Source organism: Vanacampus margaritifer, chromosome 4 (assembly GCF_051991255.1).
Source record: "Vanacampus margaritifer isolate UIUO_Vmar chromosome 4, RoL_Vmar_1.0, whole genome shotgun sequence".
In the NCBI taxonomy this organism is placed as follows: domain Eukaryota; kingdom Metazoa; phylum Chordata; class Actinopteri; order Syngnathiformes; family Syngnathidae; genus Vanacampus; species Vanacampus margaritifer.
Window position 1 is genome coordinate 25,472,684 of NC_135435.1, and position 19,671 is coordinate 25,492,354.

General features: G+C 40.8%; 2 protein-coding genes across 7 annotated transcripts in view; one reads left to right on the forward strand and one right to left on the reverse strand.

Annotated features, from left to right (window-relative positions):
- Positions 1–13,791, reverse strand: part of lrrc49 (leucine rich repeat containing 49) — a 33,280-nt gene extending 19,489 nt beyond the window's left edge. For 2 of the 6 annotated variants that reach the window (XR_013293793.1, XM_077563156.1), the window contains exons 1-9: positions 9,479–9,569; positions 5,476–5,599; positions 5,118–5,180; positions 4,947–5,013; positions 4,662–4,820; positions 4,477–4,579; positions 3,981–4,184; positions 3,823–3,889; positions 620–763 (exon numbers count right to left, since the gene is read on the reverse strand). Coding sequence is in view for 5 of the 6 variants with exons in the window: in XM_077563156.1 (XP_077419282.1) it covers positions 620–763; positions 3,823–3,889; positions 3,981–4,184; positions 4,477–4,579; positions 4,662–4,820; positions 4,947–5,013; positions 5,118–5,180; positions 5,476–5,538 (870 nt within the window). In the remaining variant the exon portion in view is untranslated. Of the gene's footprint in view, positions 1–619; positions 764–3,822; positions 3,890–3,980; positions 4,185–4,476; positions 4,580–4,661; positions 4,821–4,946; positions 5,014–5,117; positions 5,181–5,475; positions 5,600–9,478; positions 9,754–13,334 lie in introns of those variants that run through there. The other 4 variants (XM_077563158.1, XM_077563157.1, XM_077563159.1 and 1 more) reach the window with 4 other exon arrangements.
- On the forward strand, positions 9,835–18,428 carry larp6a (La ribonucleoprotein 6, translational regulator a). Its single transcript, XM_077563161.1, has 3 exons — positions 9,835–10,547; positions 15,632–15,830; positions 16,642–18,428. Exons 1-3 carry the CDS (start codon positions 9,835–9,837, stop codon positions 17,731–17,733), a joined length of 2,004 nt encoding a protein of 667 aa, XP_077419287.1. The 3' UTR covers positions 17,734–18,428.
- Positions 18,429–19,671: the final 1,243 nt, after the last annotated feature.

Consider the following 19,671-nt stretch of genomic DNA (forward strand, 5'->3'; position numbering starts at 1 on the left):
CAGAAGTGTGTGAAAGGGCCAAGGCCATGACATGAACACCAATGAACTTTTAGCGCTGAGGTGGGTAAAGTGTGGCCCACAGGCCACATGCTGCCTGCTCTGTTCTATAATCTAACTGGCCGAGAATTTATACATAATATATAAACATACTGTGCTTTTTTTCTTCTTCTTCAGTGCACAAAAAAATTACCACTCAAAGATGGCACAAAACTGCTGAACAGGAAACCAACATCAAATGCAAAAATTCCTTTTGAACAAAAATCAACTCACTCAAAATTGTAATATTACTAAAGTACTGAGGCCAACTAAGCCATGTCGCCATCTAGTAGTGAATGGTGATATTACAACTTAAAACTACAGTTGATGCATATTCACAGTTCGTCACCTGCAAATTCTTGGATTTCTTCCCCCCCATTTCACCCCGAATATTTAAAAAAATATTTTGTTGTTGTTTTCAGTTATTTTCCCCATTTACTCGTATTTTTCAAGAAAAAATTATATTGAATGTTCATCAGAGTTTCTTAGAGAATTCTTTGGGTTTGTAAAATAAAATAATATATATATATATATATATATTTTTTTTTATTATTAATAATTCATATAAATGATGGACCCTCACCACAAAAGAGATGCAGTTGTGTCGCAGGTTGAGCTCCATCAAACAGTTCATGCCATGGAGGTTCTCCACTCGGGAGATGTTGTTGCCAGCCAGGTTCAACACCTGCAGCTCCGTTAGATGGCTCAGGTTCTCCATCTTGCTGATCTGCTCATGATACAAAAGGTAATGATCATTAACCACCGTGTAAACTGCCGAATAAGTCAACAATGGCAAATCACTTTGAGTAAGCCCATTTGTGATATAATAAAATCAAAGTGATTTTATTCTTGCTAACTAATTTGCTAACTATATGTGCCCTTTATTTACTATGTCAAAATGGCTGCTGTGAAAGACTTATAATTGAATTTAAACGTAAACTAATTCAAGCATCTTTTCTCAAGCTAGGCCTTGGCGCCAGTCACGTAAATTGAGCCACTCGATTTCAACACGGCTCTGAATACTCACATAAATAATACAGTACATACAATACTGAAGGCTTGGCAACGTGCCGCCGTAAAAGCAGTTATGTTATCTCATGATGGCCGTTACTGTCAAATGAGAGGCGCCACACGGACAACGTGCTCTGCAGGTGTAATTCACAATGACGGCATCTTTGTGGGGCGCCTCAACGTCGGGCCGCTCCGCCACCCACGCACTGCAATGCTGACAGTACAAGTAGAATTGATGAGACGGGGATGGTTCTGAGGGGCCTGGCTTTTCAAAGTGAGTAGACCGTGTCGTGGAAGCGCTCGTGTCAAAGCGGCCGAGTGGAAAGCGTTGTGGCCTTACTCGCTATTCGGACGTGTCAGGTCAGATTTGATGCTCGGCTCTGGGTCATCGAGGCCGAGTGTGCATACAGGATGGATAACAACTTTTAGAGATTTACTGTCATCATTCAAAATGTATTCTGTCTTGCTTTGACAAATAGCAATGATACTAGGATGACCACTAAAACCAATCAACATCATCTGTTTAATATATTTTACCTTGCTGAGACTGTCCAAGTCCATTACAGTTCATATTATTTGTAAAGACACTAGGATTCTTGCTAGCTTGCTAGCTCAAAGGTCAGATCAGTGCCATTAATCCGAGCAACAGAAAATATGTAAACCTTAACTAACTGTTTAAATTATTTGAATTACAATTTTTTTTAATTGTTTTCATATATTATTATATAATATTACACTTGTGAAAATGTATTGAAAACAGATTTTTTATATATTTATTTATTTATTAATTTTTTTTGTAAAAATATCTACAAAAGACTGCCACCTGTGGCTTAAAGCGTAACTGCAGCCGCTCTGTCAAGCTTGTGCTTGGCGCCACTCCAGCATTCCACCACCGAAAAAACTGTGTAATGACCGGTAAAAAGTAAGATACAAGCTGACAGGCGCAATCACAGTTAAAAAGTCAGGGCTCTTTGTACTCATCCGGGCATTGGTGGTGTTTGCATGTTGTAGAACGATCTTTAGCATTAACATTTTAAAGTCTGCAATGCAAAATATTTTTTAAAGCAATGATTACAAGTAGTTGATTTATTCATATTATTGCAATTATTAAAACAAAATTGTTTGTCCAAAAACACAAATCCTCATAATCTAAACAAATATAATGTTTCATAATATATTATTTTCTAAATGAACTGACAATATATGATAAGAATATATAAATATGTAAATATTTTTCTTCCAATAGACATTATGAGCTACAAACCATGCTGATGAACTTCAAAGGTGGTGTTGCGCTGTAATTATTCATGTATTCGGACTGTGGCTCGTGTAACATCGCGGCACAAAGCCAGGAGGACTCGGGAGCGTCCCCCTGAGGTGCGGCGTAGGCGGTGCGTTGGCACAACACAATTAAAACAACCGATCGGGGCCATTCCGTTGAATATGGTCTCATTATTTGATTTGTCTCGCCCTGTTTGCCCTGTTTGTGTGTATGTGCGCCACACACTACTGTGTAGGCGGAATGCAAAAAAACAAACAAGTATAATATGTTCACACAGCCGATTTAGACCACAATTAATGGACGACATCATCATAGCTTGCCGCGAGATCAACGGGAGCGATTGTTCCCACAGCTGAGGTTATAGCCTGTTGGATGAATCAGGCTCGGATCGCTGAGAAAGTCCATGTGGGCGGAAGCTAGAGACATAACATGGTGACAGCTTTTAAATGATACATATTGTGCTTTTTTTTGTCACTATTTAAGATCATTCCCAAGAGTCTTAATAATATATATACTGAATTGTTTTATTTTTTGTGACAAATTTATTTGCGGGTGGCTTGCCCCGATATTTTGTCCAGCACCAAACGCACGTATATATATATATATATATATATATATATATATATATATATATATATATATATATATATATATATATATATATATACACACACACATACATACATATACAGTATACACATATATTACATTAGATTAACAATTATGTAAATATTTGAAAATATTAAATTATTTATAAAACGTTTTCAATATTTTACAATTATTCAAAAAAGATTTACACATTTTTCAAAATATAGTTTAAAATTATTAAAAACACAACCAGTTTTGAAGGTTTATTTATTATTATCATTTTTTAAAAGATTTTAAAATATTATATTTAAATGATTTGAAAATTACTACAATTATTTCAAATAACCAAAAAGAATCGCTGTAGCTCACTTATTTTTACACATAAAACGCTGAAAAGTTACCGGTAATCGAGGATATGCTGATTTTTTTTTAACCATTAAAAATATTTCTTTATATATATATATATATATATAAATATATATAATAAATATATATGATTATTGATTAACATTACCAATTATTAGAATTACTAAAATGAAAAAACATTACTGCAATGAAATATGGCTACAAATATTTTTTATTAAACATTAAAAAAAAAAAGTTAGGAAAAATATTCTTTAATTTACAATTGCTTTAAAAAGCATTCCTATTAACAGTAACTCGTTTATTTTTGTACATTAGTTAGTCACATTGGTTAGCCTATTTTTTTACACTTGTTTTGATAGTTACGACTGTTACTTCAAACATTGAACACTGTTTTATGATGGCGCAACTCTGCAGAGCAAAACATGAGCAGCTTGGCTACCAAAGATTAAGACAACTTGGCAGAGAAGGAAGACTAATGAAGTGTAGCTGGATAGATGGATACAACTGATTAATCCAGTGAGGGAAAATGAAGGATGTACCTGATTGTGATGCAAATCCAAGATGTGGAGTTTGCATAGGTTGTCCAAGCAGGATATTTTATGGATCCTGCAACAGAGAAGCACCACATTGCAGACTCCTATTTACATCTATCTATCCATCTATCTTAACATTATGTTACTTATGAACAACAAACTACCTGTTATTGGCCAAATTGAGTATCCTGAGGGAAGTGAGTGCTTGAATGCCGCTCATGTCGGTGACGTGGTTGTCGTACAAGTTGAGGACGACGAGCTGCCTCAGGAGTGACAGCTGGCTGATGCTGGTGATCAGGTTGTGCTGCAGGTTGAGCACTTGCAGGTCCTCCATCACGCCCAGCTGCGGACACTCATCAAGGCAACGACTGCATGGTAGAAAGATTCATGTTGATTCAAGCCACCCGCCAAAATATTACCAGTGCTCAGTATTTTAAGGGATCTGCTGCGCCCTAGTGGACACATTTGTTTTTACGACTTTAAAAAATTGCATTAATGTACATTCAGTGGTCACTTTTCAGTAGTGTAGGTAGGTAGGTAGAATAAAATAATGTCTCAGAAAGCTAAGGGTTGAATTTAGGATGCAGCTGTTGCATTTGGATCTCACTATTGAGTGCAGGCATATCTAATACTGTACCTAATACTAAAAACAATGAATACCTGTCCAAGTCAATTCGATGCAAACTTGATGCTGCATCATCCCAGTGAAAGTGAATGATGGGGAAACCAGAAGTGGCATTGAAATGATATACTCCAGAACCATCTGAACAAGACATAAACACATGTGCAGTATAAATAAAATCAAAGTTTTCATAAAAATGACAATTCTTCTCTGTGCTGTTCACCTGTTGACTTGGGATGAGAAGTGGTGCGGTAGTACCTGGCCCCGGCACTGTGAGTTGGCCTGTGAGATTTGTTTTGGACCTCGTTGGTCGTAAAAGAAACTATAGGCAAACTGCAGGGGGTGACACTAATCGATGGCTCTATATGGGGAGATGGGGAATCTGGAGAGTAATCACATCAGGATATAACATCTGTCGCTCAAAAATAGGAGTGATTTCCACATAGAGGCCAGGAGCCTTTCACTCTCTCGAGGTAGGTGGTAAAATGGGTGGTTGGTTAGTTAGTACCTGGGTAAGGAGGACTTCTTGCCGTAAAATTCAGAGATTTGTCCTTTAAAGAATCATGAGAGGTGACCTATAAAACGTGAAACAATGATTAGCAATGCATTTGACAGCTAAAATATATTTTCACTATCTAATTTGGACGTCTTCCATTGTGATCCCTTCTGGGTGGCTCACCATTCGCTGGCCTCTCCCTGATAGCAATTTGCCTGTCTTTGGGCGCAACTTGCAGCTGTTAACCTGCAGGAAGTTTGGGCATCCTGGTTTAAATAATGTTGTTACTGTGCTTTATTATTAGTTACAGAAACAATCTCTGACAAAATTGTACATTCAATTAATTATTTGCTCGGAGTCCGCTAGTGCTGCTTTCAAAAATTAAACCATACAATTAAAGCATTAATCACAGGTTATGAGTATTTAAATTGTTTTTAGATTTTACGTTTTTAAATGCAGTTACCAAGTAACTAAAACTTTTGACTCATTAACGTTCTTGTTAAATTAAGTACAAAACAAACCACGAAAATGCATAACTAACCATGGGTGTGAGAAACAACAAGTTATTGTCGTTTCTGTGTTTCCGTGTGCGCTCCGACTCCATTTCCGTAGCCGGCTTTTGTTAGCACTAGGCTAGCATGGACCTCCTTTCACTGGCAACATCCCTACGGAAGGAAATCAAAAAACAAACGGCACAAGAAATGTTCTCTTTTTTTCTATCGTGGTTGTAGATCCTGTCGGCTTCTCCCGACTCTTCGAAACTTTCACGGAAAGAGACACGAAAAGCAAGTTTCGTTGCCATAGCAACCTGCGTGGCGTTGCTTGGTAACGTACACTTCCTGTATACCTTTTTTTTTTTAATCAATGGAGAAACTCGCACTAAAAATTGAAAATTCAGCTGGAAAATATGATTTTCATTAGTCGGCTGGTTGTTGGTGTGGTGTAATTTAAATTTATTTATGCTGACTGGCAACTAATAAAACCAAAACAAGTTAGTCTGGTCACACTTTTCTCAAGAGAGGGGTAAAATCTAAAATAAACCCAGTGCACACACTACTAACAAAATGCACCAGGATATTGAAAAAAATATATATGGACGTTTGCACACACACAAACATGTGGTGACATGAACTATACAGTGCTTCTTCACATGACCTTTCAACTCTGCCTCTGACTTTTCAGGAACACTATGCAGGACTAAACAACATGCAGAAAATCAGCAACACTGCAAAGATATGCACAAATGCAAACTAGTATACCAGAGTACTAAAGGACGAGACACTTGTTGATTTATGTTAGCTAGCTAGTTGTATTATTAAGCTAAAAACAAAACAAACAATTTGTGAAGGGGCGGGCGAATGTCTGAAGGAAAACTTGTTAAATTCAGGTGAGACGCTAAAAAAAAGGTATGGATAACAGTAATTATTTTCACTTTTCAACATTATAGCCAAGGTGGAGCATACAGTGTTACAATCCTACCCATCCATTCCTAATATCATGTAAACCTCCTATCTTATTTTCTCCTTTGAGACAAAAATATGCAGTACAATTTTGTGAAGAATAAGCGTATAAGAAAATGGATGGATAGTTTGTTATAGGAATTTAATTTCTCTTCTTACCTTTTCATTCACAATAGAACTGTTCGGACCTGCGCCTGAATACAAATTGTTATGGACCCATTGTCTTTTAGAAGTAAATGGAAAATAATAACAAGTGTTATTATAATGGACTGTGACATGTATTTTTGCCTCCTTTGGAACAAGATGTCCAGATAAAGGCACAACCCAGACAGTGCCTATCATAATCTATTCATAATTGAGCAAAACTGTGACATATTGTATAGTACAGAATATATGCTGCCTGTCATTCTGTCAAGTGTTAGTATGACAGGAGCCATATTGGCTGAATACCACGTATCTTTTCCAGCTGTTTCTTCAAGCCTCGGCACATGCACTGAGCCATTGAAGGCGCTAATTCTATTCATTTGTCAAGTTGTTTTTTTTTTTTTTTTTACATGCAACGTGTGCTTGTCTTTGCCATGCGTTTTATTCATTTATTAAGTGTCCGACGGCGCTGCTATAGCCATACGAAGGGTTGACATTTAAACCTTTATTAAAAATACAACTGTGACATTTCATTATTTTGTTGAGATGTGTGGTTATGCTTTTGTACTTTGTATAACATCTAGCAAACACAGAAACAGGTTAAAAGGTCACAGCTTGACTGAAACCTTCAGGTGGTCGACAGTTATTTACTCATTTTACGGTTGTTGCTTCTTTTCTTTTCTTTTTTCCAGGAGTCCAAGATTACATAATTGGCTTGGAAAGGTCAATAAGCCAAAGGATGAGCGCTATGAAAACATTGGCGCTAAGCCACTAGAGATAAAAGGAAGTACAGTATGTGCATCTGATCATTTGGTCGTCTTTTGTGATTATTATTTTTTTATGTTAAAGCACGCTGTTAAGGTTCAAACTGCATAATTCTATAGATGCTTTTTGGTATATTTTTAGAAGGAACTTGGTGAAAAAACTTAGAACTAATGCATTCAAGCTAAGGTTTTTTGTTGTTTTGTTTTTTTGCAGTAGTATCATCTTTAAGGTTTGTCATTGGGTTTTAGGTTGCAGAGTCATTGTTGGGTTTGAGTTTGGATTTTGTCATGGTTAGGCTTGGTGTTAAGGTTAGGAAATATATGTGTACTGGGGGGTAAAACGATTCTATAATCTACATCAAGAACTGCCAATCACTCATACACACACACACACACACGTCTGCCACACTCCCCATGTTACATTGTACACACAAAGTGGAGCAGTGTGTACGGCATGTGGTGCAGAGAATGAGTCAGACTGCCCACCAGCTGTGAGCCTCGCTTGCCAATGTATGGGACTTGGGCGGCTTCATGCGGGGATGGTGACAGCTAACAAAACTATTATGAGTGATTGTCATTGTTGTTGGGCCAAAGACGAGAAATGAGCTTTGAAAAGCAAAATGGTCAATTCCGTTGGCAATAAAAATGGGAACAACTGTACATAACCCTTCTATTTCAAGGGTCAAGTGGGCGCTTTGTTTAACTGCCACATAGCCAAGTCCTTGGTCACTTGCGGAAATTATTTGTATGATTAATATGGCATATTTTTATTTTACAATATACTCCTACTCATGTGGTTTTAGTTTTGAACCTGGAACCCTTTCAAAACCAATGGAAATAAACTACTTGTAATGTAAGGCAGATACACTTGGTTTTTCCACAATGTTACACTCTCTTGAGATTTAATGGTCTGTCCCATGACCCGCTCATGAGTAAATTTAGGAGGAAACTTTGCCCTGGAAACCTACAAATATACACAATCCATGTCCTTTGCAGAACTAACCAAAATTCTTCGAGATGTCTTTGGGATCTTTCCGAGTCAAATACATTTTTGTAGGCCTAAAGCCCACAGAAATGACAAAGATTGATGTTTTGATCTTGCAGCCTTATCCAATGTTTTTATTATTTGTATTTATTTATTAATCATTATAATTTATTTATATAAGATATACTGTGGGCGGCACGATGGATGACTGGTTAGCACGTCCGCCTCCCAGTGCAGAGGACGTGAAAACGAGTCCGGCGTGGGTTTTCTCCAGGTACTCCGGTTTCCTCCCACATTCCAAAGACATGCATGTTAAGTTAATTGAACACTCCAAATTGTTCATAGGTGTGTGAATGGTTGTTCGTCTCTGTGTGCCCTGTGATTGGCTGGCAACCAGTTCAGGGTGTACCCAGCCTACTGCCCAAAGCCAGCAGGGATAGGCTCCAGCGCCCTCCGCGACCCTTGTGAGGACAAGCGGTTAAGAAAATAGATGGATTTATGAAGATATACTTACTGTACATAAAAAAATAGAGTGAGGCAATGCAACTAAGGCAGGGATAGGCAAATTTGGTCCTAGAGAGCCGCAGTCTTGCATGTTTTTGGTATCTCCTGCCTCTAACCCAGGTGTTTCAAATCATCAGCTCATAATTACATTCTGCAGGAGCCTCTCAGCTGTGTTCGAGGAGAGAGACATCAAAAACATGCAGGACTGCGGCTCTCTAGGACCGAACTTACCTACCCCTGAACTAAGGTTTGATTCCTAACAACTAAGCTAACAAAACACAAATAGACTCACCGTATATTAACATATGTGCCCGATATACATTTTCATTACTATCTACAGTCATCTAACTTTTTGTAGGTCAAAAGGGTATTGACTCTATAAGAGATGTACATTAATTTATATGTCCATCCATTTTCTTTCACACTTGCCTCATTAGAATAACTTTTTTTTGTGAGCAGGAACCTATCCCAGCTGACTTTGGAAAGCCTTGGACTGGTCACCAGTCAAAAACAGGGCACATATAGAAAAACACAAAAGCACCCCTAGCCCCAATGTAGCACCATCTTATGATTGATTACTTCTTTTTTTTTACTGAAAACAAGCACATTACTTTGACGATTCGCCCATTAGTAAACACGATGATGCAAAAATTGATCTGAGCTGGGATTAAAACTTTTTTTTTTTACCGTGAGACAGGCGTGTTCACCACTTGTACACCATGCTGTTCATTTAAGATGTAATGATTGGAAGACCAAAAAAAAAAAAAACTAACCTACCTTTAGTCTACAGTGGCACTATTGACCTTAATACGCCCCCTTTCCTGAAGGTTCACTTGCGTGCCAGGACAGGCTGCAAGCCTATTATCCAATTAGTAGCCCCCAGTTCTACCTCGTGCATTGTCACGGCAATTCCCTAATTAGGCTGTAACGCGTGAATTTTCTCCTCCTTATTTAAAGACGAGTTAGTGAGTCGGATGTGTGTCATCACAATAACAACATTTTTTATGCACGACTGGTTATGAATATAATTAAATATATAAAGTATGCACGCGCTGGTAAACGCCTTCATGCGCTGCCTCTCCTTCCTGCTGCCCCCCTCCTGGCTTTGTGTCAGCTTGTGGGCCAGTGAGTGCGAACAGACGCCGCCACGGCCCAATCCCAGAGCTCGCTTCCGAGCCACAAAGCCTCTTGCATATGAGGAAGTAGCTGCAGTAGCCGCGGCGGTACACGGTGGTGCTGCTGCTGCTGCCGCCTCCTCCTCCTCCAGCCCGTCGGCCTCTCCCGCTCCAGGCGGCGTCTCGCCGGCTCCGCAGGCCGCTCCGTCGGACACTCGGATCTGGTTCGGGGTCGTGTGGCAAGCCGTGGAGCGCGTCTTGGGAGCTCCGTGGGTCCTCCTCCGCGAGAGTTGCCGTCGATCGGCGTCGCGTCCTCCCCGCCTCCTTGACTCGAGCTCGGCTTCCGGAGGCGCCTTCACCTTCTCGCGGGAGAACATGAGCGCGGACGCGGGGATCCCCTGCCCGAGTCCGAGCCCCATTCTCAGCCCGAGCCCCGGCCCCGGCCCGTGCTCCCCCGACTCGTCCGAAGAGGTCATCACCGTAGACCACCACCAGCTGTCGCAGGAGATGGGGACGGTGACCATCACGGTGGCCATCCAGGCGGCCGAGGACGAGGAGCCGGAGGAATTCTCGCCCGGGCATGTCGACTTTATCGGCGGCAGCTGCAGCGAGGATGAATTCGGCAGGCACGACAAGTCGAGGTTGGTCATCAAACACACACGCACACGAGACACTTGAAAGTTGACGTAAGGTAAAATAGATGAAGCCCAATCTTTTGGTCGTTTTAAATGTTATTTATTTCACAATTAGGCTAATCTAATTTGTCAATAGTTGGAGCTGAATGTTTCCCAACGCAGGCTGAGCTTTGAATGGGAATTAAACCTCGTTTTCCTCCAATTCAGTTTCACAGCCTATCCACAAGAAGTTACCTCAGGGCACTCTTGATAGTAAGCAGTTTTTGAACCAACTCATTCATCTGCCATCTTTGTGTTGTGTGCAGGGAAGGAACAGATCTAACATTAAACATACATATTTGTTTTTTTAACATACAAAATGTATAATAATTTGTTAATTTAGAACATCTACTGTGGTTGAGGAACACAAGCAAGCATCATCACGAATTACTGCTACACTAGAAAATACAATATATTTCATGACACGTTCTTCTAAAGGTGCTTTTAATATGGAACAAGCTCCTTCCACATTTTTTATTTTTATTTTTTAAACCTGAGAAATTCCCTACACGATCTTTTAGGGGATGCCAGTGAAGGCATAAACACACTAACCATAAAATTGGAAGTGAAACTTCTTGCAACAAAAGTGGCACGCACAGAACAATAAGATGACAATGGCAATAAGATGACATTGGTAAAAGGAAAAAAAATGAAATCAGCCTGTGTTTTGCGCAACCGTGGCCTCTCCTAAACTCTGTGTGGGTGTCCGACTGTCCATCTGACTCAAACAGTTGATTTAATAGAGGTGGCACCCAATGCTTTAAAAATAACCAAAATGTAATGTTATGGTGTGGTATTGTCAGGGACATTATAACCACTGAACCAGAATTGGAACCTATTGCAACATCTCTGTACTCGCTGTTCAGCGCAATATGACTGAAGTGACAAAAGTTGACATTAATAAGGACATTTTTCCCATTTTGATCAAATTTGAGTGGGTGTGCTGCATTTGGACTCACTCGCATTAGAAAATGCCTTTAATTTCATATGTATGAGGCAGGTGTCAGTAGAGTGGTGCCCACAGATACCAGGTCCCCCCAAGGGCCACGAGTAGCCTGCGGACCTGTTCTAATTATTTATTTATTTTTTTTAAACTCCCTAGTGATGGAACATTGTAAAAATGATCATTTGAAAACGTAAACGGCGTTTCCCACCTTGTTATATTGTTAACATGATCAGTGTCTTCCCATAGATGAATGTCATTAATTATCATTGAAGGTCATTTAAGCAAGTTATCTCAGGTGCGTGTATCAAACTGGTAGCTTACTTTTAAAAAAAAGTTTAGAGTTCTGACATAAGGCTTTTTTAATATGGAGGAATTTCCACGTGCATTGATCCACAAAGTACCCCATGATATCCTTGTGGAACTTATTGCGACAAAAGTGGTTTGAGCATCTTTGTCATGGCTGCTCAGCACAACATGGCTGAAGTGCCCGTAAGTTGATGATGAGAATAATAATAAAAATATTAACTCATTTACTCTCAGCCATTTTCACTGAAGCAACCCCCTTCGCTCCCGGCTGTTTTACTGGATTTTGACTGATTTTGCCAGGCCCACAGAATATTGTGTTCTATTGCTATAAAAACATGGAACGTACCAAAAGAAAGATTAGAGTATATTCTTTCATCAGGGAAAGAAAGTATATTTGTATCTGTTTCAGTTTTGCAGCAATTAGTATTAGAATATACCTAAGTTTAATCATTATTCACAAACCTGTTCAAAACACTGGGGAAACGAGCTTTGTTGCAACATGGCCCTGGTTGATCTCTTATGCTCTGCTGCCACCTGCTGGCTTTTTTCCCCCCTAATAACTACCATTGCTTTAAGCGACCTCTTCAGGTCAGAGGCTGCATCAAAGTCTTCTGTATGCTCTAGCATAAAAAAAAAAGTTTAAATACTTTTTGGGGACCACGGCAATATTTAAAATAGAACGTTTTGAAATGTTTTTGGGAGTAAATGAGTTAATAAGGCATTTGGTGGCGTGGGCAAGCTGGAGTCACATCTATGCTAGAAAATGCCATTGTTTTCATATATGTACAGAGAACGTGTTACAACTAAAGTTACCTTTGCAAATTATGATAGACAGCAAGTCCTTTGCCATTAAAAAGACCCAAAACTTAAAAAAAAAAAAAAAAAAAAGATAGAAACTGTAGAACCAGAAGTAAAACTTATTGCGACAAAAGTGGTTTCTCAGTACAACATGGGTAAAGTGACATGTTGACAATAAGTCTTGTTTTTGAGCCAATCAAACCAAGCACTTTGACCACATCACTTCCTCAAGACTCCGCGAGTGAGTGGCCATCTGGGTGGACAGAATGCATTTAACCACCAGTATGAAGTACAGTAATGTATCGCTATCAATGGAGCCACTACTAATAATGATTGTAGCTGAGAGTTTTCATTTCTCAGCCCATTGTTTCACTAGGAAAGAGCTAGAAAGCAGACAAGCAGATTTTCCTGGCTTTCTCGCTCCAGTAAAACCACATTCTCAACAGGTGTTGGCACGGCAACAGCAGCCAACGTACAGCTTATTTGCATGAGGCAATGGAAGCGTGTAAAATCTCCTCGCAGTCGAGGACAGCCCGAGCCAGGCTGGCGGGAAGCGCTCCTTGTAGACTGCAAGCCTCAGTGTTACCAGACTATCGGGACACCCGAGGGATATAAAGGATGATACCTTCACCTTAATCTCAACTTCCACCCCGCCTTGCGTCACCGCACATCTATTTTTATCCCAGCCCTTGAGAAGTTCTTACCTGGATTGCCTGAGCACAAAACGTGGCCACACCCTGATGGCTTTGTGGCACACAAAGCACTTTGCGATTGTGTTGTCACGTTGCCGTCTTTATAGCGGGTGCCAGGAGACTCGATGACTGGTAGCTGCCGACTGCCTGGTTTCTGCTTTATATCCTGTAATAAACAGAGAACGCAGTTTTTATTTATCCGCGAGGGACGGGGAAGAAGTCCTGTTGAGAATAGTGGGGAAAAAAACGCAAGTAATTACACCACGCCAAACATGTTTGTTTACAATTGCCCTTATTTATAGTTTAAACTGTAAATATACAACAAATGATAATCCCAAAAAAGTTTATCATTTCCAACTCGATTTACTCACTTCAAGCCCTCATTTCAATGTATTGCTTTGGCCACTTGAAAGTGAGTCGGGGAGCGACATGTAGTGCCAAGGACTATTGAAGTGTGTGAAGAAGACATCTTGTCTAATAGAAAATGTGTGGCATCTTATGCATATTTTTTTTTTAGGGTGGGGTCCAATTCGCACTTGCGAGAGGACTCTGTCTCTAATCCCCACAAAGTACTTCCTTGACACCAATTATTACTTTCCTATTCCTTAGCACTTTGGCGCCATCTTGTGGCATTTCAGAAAAAGCACAAAAACAGCATAGTTGACTTCATGGTAATTCGAAGTTCCGCAAGAAAAAAAACCACACAACTAGAATTTGTGAACAGTTTGGCGGTTTCTTTGTCCAGCACTTTAGTTATTTATTATTTCTTATGGGAGACTGGAATGTACATGGTTGGATGTAGGAGGTTCCACCGTATTGTTCTCAGTTTTGATTCATGTTGCCATCCTCTCGTCAAAGAGGCTTGCACGGCTGTCATTTCAAGATGAGGGCTTGTGCCAGCTGTGCGGTCAGCTTACTAGAAAGCTGAGGGAGGGAGGGAGGTAGAGAGAGGATGGGAGGTGGGGGATAAAGAGAGGATGCGGAGGAAGGCGATGAGTCATCCCAACAAAAATCATTCAAGCCACCCTCAATTCTCAACCGCTTATTTGTATGAGACTTTGCGTTCAAATTCCCATAGAGGTGAAGATTGGGACTGTGCATCTCTTAGATGGAAAGGTCTTGGCACCAAGACCTGGGATTGACTGTCTCGCTGGAGCGTTGGGGTGGGTGTTTATGCGAGAGAATATAATTCTGCCAGCGACTTGTAAGCTGATTGTGTTGAAAGTAAAATGTAGTAGAGCCCTTTTCCCACACATGCAGTCAAGTACATGTTGTGATCCACAACGTTCAACAATCGTAAGCTGCCATGTACAATGCAATCCGTTCTTTCCATTTGTTTAAAGTAGCAATTGGGAAATAATGGAAATAAACGGTGGTAACAGTACAGCGTGTTTTGAGTAGTGTTTGAACATTTCAGACTAGATTGTTAGAACAAATATTAGAACAAAAATAGAGCACCAACATTACAAAACCATAGAATACACACATACAAAAAGATTATGAATAAAATAAATATTACGGAGCAATATCAGAAAATATTTCAATGTAACACATTAGATTAATACAGTAAAAAAAAAAAAAAATTTTTTTAAACATACTGCTGTCAAGACATGCCCAAAAAAAGTATGAAAATATGCCAGGGAAAATGCACAGTTTGTAGAGCAATACTACAACTAATAAAATAAAATGGAACTTTAGATAACAAATACATTGGGAAAAATATCCGTATCTTACAGACAATAATAGAAAACTGAAGAAAAAAAATTACAAAAATATTAAAACAATACAAAAGTATTATAGGAAAAATATACCAATGACAACATTTCATTTAATGTGCTCCTGTATAATTTTGGGGTTGGGGGAATGCATTAAAAAGAAAATACACATTAGCCCCAAAAAATGCCAGAAGATTAAAAAAAAATGTATATACATGCAATAAAATATAGTAATCACACAAAAACTGTGCTGAGATTCAAACTAGGAACCGCTAAGCACTAACCACACCATGCCGCCCATATCAGTATGTCATGTCTTTGACATGTTTTGAATGATTAGCTCGTTGGGCAGCTTATGACTTAAAAGTTACAGAACCTAATTTCTATTAAACTTGGGTATAAACTCCTTGTTCACTGCAGCGACTCTCGAAATCCAGCAGATGAAGTTCTGGTGTGATATTTTATTTGGTTCCCAGTTTTTAACAGACTTCTCATTACCTCCACCTATAGGACCGGAGTAGAACAGCAAAGGGTCTGATTGACATGCATTGTCTAGCCTTGCCATAACGACACAATTGTATTGCCTCACTACAGTGGTGCCGGGACCAGCGGCGGGGAGCTGGAGGAGGAGAGCTGGCAGCCCCCAAACCCAGACCTCATCAACAAGCTGGTGACCCAGATCGAGTACTACCTGTCAGACGAAAACCTGGAGCATGACGCCTTCCTGCTCAAGCATGTGCGCCGCAACAAGCTGGGCTTTGTCAGTGTCAAGTTGTTGACCTCCTTCAAAAAGGTAACCATGGCTGTCATGAAAAAAAAAATCCTATTAAGGGGGAGGGGGGTGGAATAGAAAAAGGAAATATTACATGAAAAATTTGTCAAATCTATTGAAGGGAAATACAACATAGAAGAACAGGAGATAAAATAAGCATTTTTTTCTGTTCTCATGTATTATACGGTCCTCTGATTTGCTGATATATGCTGAAAATTTGAAATATTATCAGTATAGTCATCTTGTGTTTAGACAGTTATGTTTTTTTGTGCAAAGAAAAATCCTCTTACCTCGTTTGAAGCCTGTCTTGTGACGTCGCAAAAGAAAAGTCCCCGGATGTCTCAGGAAATGACCGTGCGTTGAAAAAATGGCTTTGCGGGGAAAAAGACTTTCTTTGGAAAATACTTGTACTACTTGTAACAGAAACAGACTGCAAATTGTTAAATGCAGTGGCTCAGTTATAAGCCTGAATTTTCAGATAAATTAATCATTTTTCTTACAAATCTTAGTGTACAAGTTTACTGATTAGTATTTTCTAAATTGGAGTAAAAAAAAAAAAAAATCGCAATAATCAATTTATAGATTCGTATCGGGATTAATCGGTATTGAATCGAATCGTGACCTATGAATCGTGATACGAATCAAATCGCCAGGTACTAGGCAATTTACACCCCTAATAAATATATATATATATATATATATTTATGTATTTTTTTCAAGAGTCATAAAAGGGAGGTTTGAAGTGTGCTGCAATTATTGATACCTGGGTTATTTTTGCTGAAAGTTACATCCCGTAGTTTCAGCAAGTAATGTGAGCATCTTGTTTTTCCAGGTGAAACATTTGACTCGCGACTGGAGAACAACCGCTTTCGCCCTGAGACAATCCAACCTCCTGGAGCTCAATGACGAGGGCCGAAAAGTTCGGCGCAAGACGGCCGTGCCGGTCTTCGCCAGCGAGTCGCTGCCCAGCCGCATGCTGCTGCTGAGCGAGCTGCAGCGATGGCCCGAGTTGGCCCGACTCACGGAGAACGGAGGCAGCGAGAGCGGCGCCGCTCAGCAGGAGCAGCTGATGAAGCTGCTGCTCAAAGCCTTCGGCACATACGGCGCCATCGCGTCGGTCCGCGTCCTCAAGCCCGGTAAGGACCTGCCGGCCGACCTGAAGAGGCTGAGCGGCCGTTACGCCCAGCTGGGCACCGAGGAGTGCGCCATCGTGGAGTTCGAGGAGGTGGAGGCGGCCATCAAAGCCAACGAGGCTGTGGGCGGTGAGGAAGGCGGGAGCGGCTCATCGGGTTTGAAGGTAGTCCTGATCGGCACCAAACCTCCCAAAAAGAAAGTCCAGAAGGAGCGGCCCAGCGAGGAAGTACCCCCCACGGGGATGCGCAAAAGCCGCTCGCTCAACAGCCGAGTCCGAGAGCTCCAATACCACGCGGACGACTCGGCCTGCAGCTCCTCGGACACGGAGAGCACTCCCACGTCGCCGCGGCCGGCCCGCAAGTCGCAATCCTGCAACAAGCTCAGCCCCACGGCCGCAGGTGTTGCCTTCCAGAACAATCACCTGTCACCCCGCAACAGCCCGTGGTCCAGCCCCCGCGCCAGTCCCTGCGCCCAACGCAAATCCCCCCACTCTCAAAAATCGCCCTTAGCCAGCCAGGGCCGGCTAAGCCCCGAACCGGGCCGCCGCTGGGCCGACTACTCGTCCGATAGCAGCTTGACGCCGTCGGGCAGCCCGTGGGTGCAGAGGCGCAAGCAGGTGGCCTCGCAGGAGAGCAGCCCGGTGGGGAGCCCCATGTTGGGCCGCAAGATCCAGAATGCGGACGGCCTGCCCCCGGGGGTCACCAGGCTCCCGCGGGGCCCCGACGGAACCCGCGGCTTCCACTACGGGCCACTGGCCGAGAGGGGAAAAAGTACCGCCACCCAGACTTGACGTGTGAAAAGCATCCTGCTCGTACCAAACCTGAGCGGCCCCCTCACCTCTTATTTGACACTGTAGATCTATTTTTGTTGAGTGTCTTGTTCTATTTTTATACCAAATTTTGTGTTGACTTGGCGACATTAGGACTTTGCTAATGAGAATTTAAGTGGATTAAATTATTTTGTTGCTTCAAAAGAACTTCCCTTACAGCCATGTAAAAATGTCAAAGGAGCTCTGTTTGGGTTATTTTCCTGCCCTCTTTTGTTTTTAAATCGAAGTGTTCTGTCTTAATGTGTACAAACTTCACACTCAGATGGTGTATTGATGTGTACGTGGAAATCACCGTATGCCTTTTTTCCGTAGCATTTTTACATGCTATTTAAATCAAGGCCATACTCTCTATCAAAGACTAGACAGTTCATTACTATTGATTTAGACTTTTTAAATTTGATTTCACATCTGCTTTTGGCACTTGGGAGGGTCTCCTTTAGCCATGTATATTTGTTCAGCAAGTAGCTGCTTTTTATTTATTCATTTTTTATTTTTTTTTAAACAAAGCTTAATTTCTCCCTGGCATATGAGGAGTGAGGGCGGGGGATGCTCAGGTCGGGCAAGAAGAGATGCTCTTGGGTTCTTTCTTCTACACCTGAGCTGGGGGTGTTTGTACAGTGCAAATCCTATTGTGCAAATAAAGCACTAAAACTGCACTTATGCTTTTGCTTGTGGCCTTTTTTTTTTTTTTTTTTGCTGTCATGATGACTCAGCTGTGGAAGTGATTAGAGGTGGAATCCAGAGTTGTCATACAAGAATGTTTGAATGAAATGAGAAATCATTCGGCTGCACCAGCAGGCCTGAAACATGTTTGCCCTCACCAGATGTGACGTTTAATGTGGGTTAGGCATATTTTGATGTTTGTTCTTTTTCGAAGCACGAGTCACTGCTGTGCTTGGCTCTATTCAGGAAGAAGAAATGGAAGCACAGCGGCGTCATTAAACTAAGGAAGTAGATGAGAGAGTAGATACGGTTTTGTAGTCTCGATAGTACGGATGTAACGATAAGGGCAATATTGCGGTATTAAAATTGCCACAATATCGTCATGTCACAATAGTAAAAGCAATATATACGTTAAATAGGTGGTTGTATTCTATTTGTACAGTTATAGCACCCTCTGGTGGTTAGTTTATTAATGCGGTTTAATTTTCATTGGGAATGTTTTGGCCACTGCTGCGGTTTTTCCAATATGAGCTCTTTTTTTTTTTTTTTAATTGTTTATATGAGTTTTCTATACATTGTGAGTTTTTTTAATTACTAACATCCCCACAATATAACTACGTAGGTTCATATGACGTTTGGATATTGTTACGTAAACATTTGTCACGTAATGAACGTGTGGCTAGTCACTCGAAAGTCACCAATACGAAAGTTAGCTTCTTTTGTCAAGACAGTTAGAAAGCCACACGCCGCCCTTCAATTAGCGTCATACGTGCGACAAAATAGTCCAGACGATGGACAGCGGCGACGTCTTTTTATAGACTGCAATTTCCACAACTTCAGGTAGGCGCCGAACGCACCATGGCAACTGCGAGACACACACCGCGGGATGCTTTTTTGACGACAACGGAACATGTAAGAGTAGGAGGATTTGGTGGATTGCGGGTCCGTGAAGGTCGATCATAACCAATGATTTGGCGTCAGTAAGAATAGTATGACTGAAAATGAGTGCCTTTATGTAAAAACTAAAAAAAATACTGTTTTTGTTCTCTTTGGTGCCTAAAAAGAAAAAAAATGCTGCTCTGTTTTGGGTCAGACATCATTACCACATGGTTACACTATCATTCTCATTAGGGGATGTTGTATGTATGTAATTGCCAGGCTGTGATTAAATGGGATTATCATGATTATGAGGAATAATAGGGGAACGTTTCACCCGCCTCCTCATCGCCCTTGGAC

Coding starts and splice junctions, on each gene's coding strand:
- larp6a (XM_077563161.1), top strand. CDS start 9,835: ATGCACGCGCTGGTAAACGCCTTCATGCGCTGCCTCTCCTTCCTGCTG. Junction 10,548..15,631: donor GGCAGGCACGACAAGTCGAG/GTTGGTCATCAA, acceptor GCCTCACTACAG/TGGTGCCGGGACCAGCGGCG. Junction 15,831..16,641: donor TGTTGACCTCCTTCAAAAAG/GTAACCATGGCT, acceptor TTGTTTTTCCAG/GTGAAACATTTGACTCGCGA.